Here is a 9,804-nt window from a genome sequence, read left to right as displayed (position 1 = left end):
AGACAGTTATGTAAGTTGTTTTTTTATGACAGCGTAAAAAGTTGTACTTCAAAGACAATAATAAGTTGAGAAAGCATATTTGTAAGCAACATAGGGAGTGGGAAAGAGTTTTTCCTTTTCATGATAGGCTGCAGAACTTTTACCTGCTGATGCAGCTTCTACGCTGTTACTTTTCGAGCCCCTGATGTGGAGAACTACCTTTCGGCTGTAGTTTCTGTGGACTGTATAGAAGTCTTCCAGAGCCATCAAAATGCTGGTCCGCGCCATCTTGCCCCCCAATGATTCCAAGTCGAGGATCACTCCAACGGGGAACTCATCTGTTCCACTCGTGGTAGCATTTTGAGCTACGCCAGAATGGATGATGAGTAACAGGAAGAGGGTGATTTGAGATGCTCTCTCCATTGACAGTGCTGCAAGGTTTGTGAAGTATTCGGTGCCCAGAATCTAAGGCCACCTTGGCTTTTATAGAGTTGGTTTCTTCAAGCTAAAAGCTTAGCATGACGGCGTAGGTGACTACTCTTCAATGCCTTGAGCCATGCATATTTTATTGCAGAAAGAATGTTACTAATTTCTACCTCATTTCAGTTGTAGTTTCCGAAGGTCAAATGACGTAGCACGGCCGACCAAGCAATTTAAATACAAATACGTAGTTTAGGACATGCTGCAATGATAGAGTTCTATAATAGTGGAGTACTCCTCCTCTGCATGTTACCCAGGTACTTAAATACTAACTGACCAGTAGCTCCTTCCATTCAATCTTGCAATATATCACTTGAAAGTGACAGGAGCTGTTATCTAATTGTTTTCAAACGTTTGCTCTGTTTCCTGAAGCAACTGAATTCTGTTGACATGATTTTTGCTGTTTATATAAATTCCAATTGCCCCCTTTTAATATGTATGTCAAAACCAGATGAATGTGACAATCATATTTCTCTACGTCAGAATGCGCGTGTTGACATTTGAGAAAGGGGAATTTGTGGAATTATCTTGACTGCTTACTTGTAGGAGAAAATGGATTGCCGGGGTAGTCTTGTTGTGCAAAGAGTATCTACGTAATTACCAAAACCTATATGGTGGTTCATGAAAAAAAAACTGTATGGTGTGTTTTGTGATGAACATACGCATCCTCTCTCAAATTTATTTTGCGAAATTTCTGTCGGATGAACTTCAGCTTGTTGTTAACATTGCTGGGTTGCTGGTCTTTTCAGTTTACTCTAATTTAGCACGGCTGTTGAGTGGAAACCTATAATTTTCTAAACCAATGATAACAAAGTCAGACACGAACTTGCAAAGGGTGTGTGTATCAGTTTGAGCTGTCTGATCTCCATAATACAGTAACATTTTAGATGTCAAGGAGGTGTGTATCAGTTTGAGTGCACTACATAATGACAATCATATTAGCGTATTATAAGTGATACCAACAGAGAATTGTCTCTCTTTTTCTTTTTCTTTTTTTGTGATCAGAGAAGTTATCTGTTAATGAAAATATTGGCGGACCATCTGCCACTGGCAAAGTTGAGTCACCTTTCGTAGAAGAAGGTGTAGAAGTATGACTATTTGTGTGGCGTAGAAGAAGAGATACCCCTGTATTTTTGAAGTGATGGCTGTGCAAATTCAAGGAAATTCCCTAACCCAAGAGGACTGAGCTGGACAGATTCCTCAATTAACCAATGGGATCGCAAGGAACAAGTCAAGGAACTCGTATTTGGCAGTGACAGAGGCTCCTGTTCTTCTATGGAGTACTATAATAAAGTTTTGTGCGTAGTTATATGTTGTTGTTTTTTTGAATAAAAAGGGGAGCCGCCCGGTAAGGACATGCACCTCTCTACCCCTCGTACTAACAATTCAGCAAAATGCACACATACAAAGAAAATAGGTGATGTCAGCACAAGGTATATCTATTTTGACATTTCAAAAACACATTACTTTCAAACCAATTGACCAAATCAATATCTGCTTTCACTTTGAGTTCATAATTACAAGATCTTCGAAATTAGATCCCACATGAACATGTTTCGATAAATATTTTTGAAAAGCAACTTTCTCCTGAAAAAGCAAAACAAATTTATGAACTTGCTTTTCTAGCACATGTCTATTACAAGTTGGTATTTGTTTTGAGTCTATTACAAGTTGGTATTTGTTTTGAGTAAAAGTAAAACTAGATCCCAAGAAGACTGAGCAGGACAGATTCCTCAATTAGTTAACCGTGGGATCATGAGGAAGAAGTCAAGGAACTCATTTGGCACTGCCAGATGCTCCTCCTACTCTGCTACTATGATTCTATAGTTGTGTGTGTAGTATCTGTATGTCTTTTGTTTGTAAAACTATGCACCATTCTAGGCGCTTGTGTAAATGTAGCTAGTCGATTCCTCTCAAAAACAAAAAGCAATAATTTAGTCAACGGTGATGCAGATGATTCTGTTGTAAATCCATGTCAATTTTTATTCTATAAATAACCTCCTACTTTGGCCCAAGAAGCATTTCATGTTGTAATGTCAAGTTAATGTGCCTCTGTTTTGTGGTCGCAAGTAGCTGAACGATTATGCCGGACGTTTGAGAACCACGAAATGATTTTTATAGAAATTTGGAATCTTCAGGATTTTTTTTCTTACGGTGGTTGTTTGGTTTGTAGGATTGAATACTAAATGTTTTTTCTAAGGATTCTTTTGTACTATATTTCATAGGAATTTCAGCCTTCGCTTAAACCCTTAGAAAGATTTTTTTAATGCAATCAAACAAAAGAAAATCGTGTAGGAATATGATTAAAAAAGGCATTGATATCACAATCCTTTTGTTTTCCCTATTTCTATGTGCCCTCGGATGCCTATAGCGTTGGCAGCTCGTTTCGTGAATAATGAAAGGTTCAGTCAGATGTATGAATTATGATAGAAAGTGTTTTCCTACAGTAATGGGAACACGAATGTGTCTTGTGTGTAACCGCCTCTGTGAGTAAAATGGATTTTCGGTGGTCGGCGGCAGTGGAGCATGATATTTTGAAGCCCCTAAAACAAGTGCTTAAATAATTTGAAAAAAATGAATTCCTTTACATGAATACGCATGCATGTGGTCCAAGTACCTGTTAAATTTCGTTTGAAAATACGTTATATTGTACGCTGCACAAAAAGACAAAATTTCGACTCAAAATCGAAAAAAAAGCTGGCCCTAAATTTGCATGTATTTTGTCTTTTTTTAATCTCTCACATGCAAGCACGTACATTGGTGAAATTTTGGCCCATTATACTGCACTGCTTACGTGCATGTACACAAAATTTTAGAACTTCAAAATAACGGGAGTGCCCGTGCTCAGATGTCAACTTTCGCTCTGTGAGCAAAATTTATGCAGCTTAACGTTGAGCAGCTATGCTGACGAACCAGGCCCACATGTCAGACACCCTGCTCCTTCCCTATCTTCGAGTCCCGCGGCCGCCCGTCGCCGTCCTCCGCCTGCCACCGCAACGGCTCCTCCGCATGCCGGGGCTCGCCCACCCGCCGTCGCGACGGTTGGAGGAGCCCATCGCCCCATCCGGCGCCCGGCGGCCCTGCCGGCAACCAGCAAGGTACGTCGAGATTCGATCAGTTCTGCCGAGTGCAAACTTCCCAAATGAACTCTTGCTTCCCGTCCCTCCTTAAGATCGAAATTCGATTCCTTAATGGAGTATATGCGTTCGCGAATGTGCTACCGGAATTTTGCAGACACTAGTTTGATGTACGTTGGAATTTATGGGGACAGACGGATACTGCAGCCAAGGTGTTCGTTAGAATGCCCGCCTCGTATTTTCCATCTCGCGAAAAGAAGCGATGATTATTGGATGGTCCACGTCCACCTCCTTTCCGTGTGAAAACTTGAATGTATAAAGTATTTACAGAAATAGTCCCCTCTACAAGGAGTGTATAGCCTTGATTTTTCCTGGAAAACTACAGTACTATATGATAGACCGAGACAGGTGATGCCCGGAAGGGTGAAGCATAAGACAGACTGAAACTTTACTTGATTTTGCATCCATAGGAAGCTCCACACACCCAAAGTTCAGCCAGGCTTTCCCCGCGGTTAGTTGTGGATCTTTGAGATTGGAAGGTGATCTTTGCTCAGCTTGGAACTAGCTTGATCCACTTAATGACATTCTACTTTTATCTCCCCTGTGAATGGTTTGTGGACCAATATGAGTCAGTGACGTTGCCTTGTTATTATGTGTGAATCCACAGCTTATATTGTTGTTCTTACTGTCTGGTGGTAGCTGGTCACTCTGTGTTCGAACTGAGTTGCACAGTCAATGTTGTCTGCTTCTCTATATCACTGCAGTTTCCGTGTTCATTGCTGTTTTGATCTCCTTGTTCTTCCTGTGAATCTCCATTTTCTCCTTGTTGCCCGTGTACACATTCATTTTGATCGTCTTCTTTGCTCCATGCATTTTGTTGATATTTTTTGTAGAGGTTCATCAGCATGGCTACAGCAAGGGAACAGGTTGTCACAATCCCAGTTAGGAGGAATAACCCCCCAAAACTTTCAAAAGTGATTGCGCCTGAACCATCAATTTTATCCTCTTGTTGATGGCTGTTTTGATATATCCATTTCTTTTCAATTTCATTGATACTATCTTCTCCTGTTATGTTGAGTATTGCCCTTGACATTTCAGCTCTTAGTGGTGATTGCTTGGGAAGCGCCTGATTACCAAAGAGATCATTATTATAAGCTTGCACAAGCTAACATACAGAGAATTCTATTCATCATAATATCTGACTATAAAAGCCTGAAAAGTAAAATTTCCATTGGGCTGAATATTCTTAGCTAACAAGATATAATGGAAGATGGTCAATGATGGTGTTGCTTAGCAGCAGTACCATACTTTCACACAATCATACTGAAAGTTGCTCAAGCAGTACAAAAATCCAGTAATCTGACCATAGGGCCTGTTTTCAGGTTTAGTTTGTGGTTGTTGTGTTGTGATGTACTCCTAGTGTCAAAAAACGTCTTATATTTTGATACGGAGAGAGTTACTTATTTTTGAAGTTGCTTTAAGAAGGAAGTTGTGAAAAGTCTATTACTCTGTTTGATAAATCAGACTAGAGTTAGATATAGTGTTATCGAATGGTTGACCTCCCACATTACATCTCATATGTTCTCGAATGCAGATTATGCAATTCGTTTTAGAAGAGATAAAAACAGACTAACTAAACGCCAAGGTTATCTAGAAGCAACCCATCCAACCGAGATTATTTATCATAAAAATGAATGGCTTAAGGGGGTGAAGTCCCTCTGTGCTTATATTTTGATACGGAGAGAGGCTCCTGGAAATGTGACCACGAAGGGTCGATCCCAGGCTGGTGGCAAGACCACCAGCACGGCTACCATCCAAGCTATTGCTTGGTCTCCAAGATTATTTATCATAATCCACTGCAGTGCCAAATGGAAATATCAGCTCATATACTTTTTTTGATAGAAAATGGATGGATCCATTTTTATGCTATATTGTTGTATATGGTAGTTAAGCTTACATTGATGATCCCCATAGGGTGCAGTCAGTGAGAGTTCATTATTGGGGACAGACAGACTAGAAAAGGGCATCGTTTTCACTTTGACATTTATCTCCACCCTTTTCAACTTTTCATCAGTCAACTGGAAGATACATTATTCATCGTATGCTATTAGATAGCCTCACTATTTCTATTTTTATTTCGTAACTTCGAATTTGTATATAGCAATCTTAGGGGTCATGGTATGTAGAATTGAAGGAGACACATGAGCATAACATTTTGCTTGACTTGTAGCAAACTTCAAGGCAGATTTTTTATTCAAGAGATTAAAACAAAGCACCCTAGTGAGTGTAGTTAAACTTACAAATGCAAAACCTGCACTCTTGTAGATAGGTCCCACCATTGTGTAACCTTTGCTGTACTTTGCAAGAAACAGTTTGATGTAGGGGATTTCATGTACAAGCGCAGCAATGCCACCATCTTTGCTTCCTTTAGAAAGAGCAGCAGCGAAATCTTCCTGTGTTTCGTAGGGCCTCATCTTTGATTTTTCAAAACCAATATCCACCAGTAGACCCTCTATATAGGAACCACGGTGGAACCCTACATATTCTCCTTTCCTCTGGAGTTCATGAACATCAGTCACTGTCGGTGAAAGCTGCTGTACAGTCAGCATTGATGCAAAGCTTGCTGTATAACTTGATGTAAGTACCAGAAAAACAAACATCCATACAAGTAGAACAATTCTGGATAGAAATCGTTCCAGCTTCTCCTCTGCAATAACGATGAAGATATTATTGAGACAGTAAACAAACTTGAAAGCTGGGATACTGCAATGCATAACATTCCAGGACTTGATTGGGATACTGCAATGCATGCCATTGCAGGACTTGCTTGAAAGCATATGCAATATCTATTTCTTGATATGATAAATGCAAGTCTCACCATCATTTTTTTTTTCAATTGACGCTATAAATTTTTTCCTTTAGTGAAGCACAATTATGAAGAACAGATGTATTGCTTTCATGTTTCTAAAGCAGATACGTACTAGCATTAGTTCATCCCCAGCTAGATTTGAACTAAAACCATAACAATAATTATGGAACGAAGGGAGTACTAATTAGACAGATCTAGGTTCTTATGCTGAGAAACATTAAGATAAGTTTAACTAAAATGGGGTCATACAGATGATTTTCTTTCCTAAAAGTTGTGGAGGTGCAGTTTAGTTAGATCACTGCAGTAATCTTTTTCGAAGGAATCTTTCGGCGCTTCTTAATTTCATGTAGTGCAACGTATACTTTGTCTATGCAACTGAAATACTTGTTCAAAATTAAGCAAAGATCTAGGAAACTGTAGTGTTTACTCAACTCTCTTCAAAAATGGAGAAGAACATTGTAATCCCCACTTGTTTGAGTGAAAAGGGACCATGTACATGTTGATTGCCATTTAGATACTCCAGAAGCCAGGCAACAACTCCTGTGTAAATAAAGAATATGATGCTTCCAAACCACATTCCAGTGCTCAATGGTTTCAAGAAAATCCACATATTCTTGATCATGTTTTCCTTGACTGGAACAATCATCCCTACTCCAGATTCTGTGTATGGTACAGTGAAGTCGACATACAATGATCTATTGTACCTTACAGTAATATCTCCAACCGCTATGTCGTATTTCTGCAATGGCATGAATCAGCTTCATATATTTGAGAAATAAGAAAGTGATGATCTACTTCTAAGAATGATTAAACACTGGAAGTAAATTGTTCAATAAGAGGAAAATATTTTAGCATGCAAAATAGACTTTTGATTTGCTTTGAGAAAAACAAAATACAATGAGCCTTTCTATCTGACATCCTTCTATGTAAAATAAAATAGGAGCCTGGTTTTAATTGCAGAACAAAACACTGGATGAAATTGTGGAACATAGTTAATATCTTGTAAAATGTTTTAGCTACTAGAGTTTTCTTCTTAACAGTGGAATGTATGCAGCTTCTAGTTTCTGCAATGGCAGATTAAGAAATTGAAACCAAATCTTTCGTAATGTATTTCTTACCTGAAGATAAACTTGATAAATAAAATCGTTATAGCTTCCTGTAGTTGCTGTATCAGCTGTGTCAAATGCCAGGTACTCATAAGTAAGTGCAAAAGGTAGCCTCTTTATTGCCTCCTCAAATATGTCAACTGAAAGGCCACTCGCACTTGTTACATTTGTAACAGGATCTCTGAATGTCTTTATAAACTCTGGGCAATTGCTCGTGTGCACACCGACTCTAAGCTTCTTACCATTTATAGGAATTTCCCAGCCCCTCGGTATTTCAGTTGACTCTCCTGGCCAAATTACAGGATTTAGATCAAGCATTGAGGCTGATCCTGTTGTTTTTAAGCCATTTTGATTCAACTGCCGTGACAGTCCACTTTTGACACTCCAAAACCCGATTTCTCTCCAACCTCTCCCAACCACATTTATTATTTGGAACACAGAAACTTTAAGCTGTTTGTCTGTAAGGTCAAAGTCGCCACTTATACCTCTAAACTTATTTTGTACAATTGCTGCTAAGAGTTTTGGACCATTTGGGGAAATAACCATGGATTCCAAGCATGTGGAGTTCTTAATGTACCATGGTTGCTTATTTGGGGCACTGGATATCCCAACCTTTTCTGCTGCCTGTGCTAATGCCCATATCGTATCATAGGCCCGTAGTCCAACAATGCTTAGCTTATTGAAGGGTGATTCATCTGGGTTATCCTGTTGGTACATTCTGTTCCACCTTATGGAGAAACTATCAAGCTCTTTTGATTTGGGGACATGGTACCTTACTCCCAGTACACCATTCATCACCTCGGTCACACTTGGATTGAGTGAGTCGATGATGTTTGCTACTCCGTTTGTAGTAATCCACGCAAATCCTTTGTCCATCATCCCTGCCTCTTTGGCCTTTGTAAAAAGAAGGTAAGTCATCGTGGATGACATATGAACAATAAACACCCTTGTTTGCATTGTCATCAACTTATAGAGTTCTTGCATCATGATTTCACTTGTTGCTGATGGGGGGATAACACTCTGATACGGGACATGAACATCACTCTCTTGAAGTGCACTAATGAGGTATGGTAGAATGCCTCTACCATAGTCAGTGTTTTCATATACTAGCACCACTTCTCTCCATCCATAGGCTTTTACAAGCGAGGCAATGCTATTCACCTGAGCTGAGTCATTCAATGTTGCACGCACAAAATATGGCATAGTATCTGAAGTGAGAGAGGGGCTTGTTGCTGTGAAGGATACTGTGGGGACTTGGGTTATATTTCCGATCTTGGAGATGAACACAGCTTCTGATGATTTCTGGGGACCAATGATGGCTTGCAGTTTGTAATTATCCAGTAATTCAATCGCTTTTGAAATTGCATAAGGAAATTTCAGTCAGATGATATTAGTTTAATAATGTAGAAACAACATCATAACATATAACAAAGCATATATATATATAATGGTGAGTTTAGGTTTTTGTGTGTTCGTGTTGCTTGTGATGTTTTCTATTTTCTTGATCATTTGACACCTGTTTGCCTAAGCCTTATACGACTCCTATAACTAAGACTGCTTTTATCCTTGATGAAATGATAACACAGACTCTGTTTACATGTTCTTTCATTTATACTCCTAATACTATCAAAGGGGGTTTGATTTGACTCATTTGGAGAATTATGTCACTATGTAGGTTATGGTTTGCAATTTACAATAAACATATGTTTTCTCAATCTGTGATTTTTATAGACTCTGCTTGGCTTACCATTAGGGTTTTCCTACTAGGCAACTGATCAAATGCTAATCTGAATATGACTCTTGTTTAAGGTGACAAATGCTTCATAACTCTAAATAATTTAAGTATGACTCTTGTTTAACTTGTCAAATGCTAATATAAATATGTTTTTCTTGTTTAAGGTGTCAAACTATGGACTTCCGTTTTCCTCTTTTTATTTAGAAAAAAGTCCATTTTACTACCCTGAATAAAGTGGGTGGTTCACTTTACCCCCTGATCTATGTTTCGGTTCCTATACCCCCCTAAACAATCTCATACCAGACAAAAAATCAGCCTAGGTGGTTTACCCAAACCAGATGATGACGTGGACACAGTCAAAGGTGGTATTTGACCTGCCGGTGGGTCCCACTCGTCAGTTTTTTAAAAAAACAAAGAAATAGAAAAAATAAAAAAGGGGTGCCCCCCTACTGCAGTAGCAGCAGCCACAGCGGCGGCAGCCGGTGCGCGCGGAGCAGGCAGGCGGCCGTGGCGGGCGGAGCCGGCGCGCGCCGAGCGGGGGAGGCCGAGCGCGGCCAG

At 39.5% G+C, this 9,804-nt stretch overlaps 2 protein-coding genes across 2 annotated transcripts in view; both read right to left on the bottom strand.

The window, feature by feature from the left end:
- Positions 1–502, bottom strand: part of LOC119301652 (glutamate receptor 2.8-like) — an 8,892-nt gene extending 8,390 nt beyond the window's left edge. The window contains exon 1 of the mRNA XM_037578646.1: positions 144–502. Coding sequence (XP_037434543.1) covers positions 144–402 — 259 coding nt within the window. The 5' untranslated portion in view covers positions 403–502. The remainder of the gene's footprint in view (positions 1–143) is intronic.
- A 3,383-nt stretch (positions 503–3,885) lies between these two features.
- LOC119301653 (glutamate receptor 2.8-like) overlaps positions 3,886–9,804 on the bottom strand; it is a 7,253-nt gene continuing 1,334 nt past the window's right edge. The window contains exons 2-6 of the mRNA XM_037578647.1: positions 7,524–8,863; positions 6,895–7,144; positions 5,837–6,243; positions 5,494–5,614; positions 3,886–4,691 (exon numbers count right to left, since the gene is read on the bottom strand). Of these exons, the coding sequence (XP_037434544.1) occupies positions 4,240–4,691; positions 5,494–5,614; positions 5,837–6,243; positions 6,895–7,144; positions 7,524–8,863 (2,570 nt within the window). The 3' untranslated portion in view covers positions 3,886–4,239. The remainder of the gene's footprint in view (positions 4,692–5,493; positions 5,615–5,836; positions 6,244–6,894; positions 7,145–7,523; positions 8,864–9,804) is intronic.

The sequence above is a fragment of the Triticum dicoccoides genome, chromosome 5A (assembly GCF_002162155.2).
Source record: "Triticum dicoccoides isolate Atlit2015 ecotype Zavitan chromosome 5A, WEW_v2.0, whole genome shotgun sequence".
NCBI classification, from domain to species: Eukaryota; Viridiplantae; Streptophyta; class Magnoliopsida; order Poales; family Poaceae; genus Triticum; species Triticum dicoccoides.
This window is presented reverse-complemented; position numbering and strand designations above follow the sequence as displayed.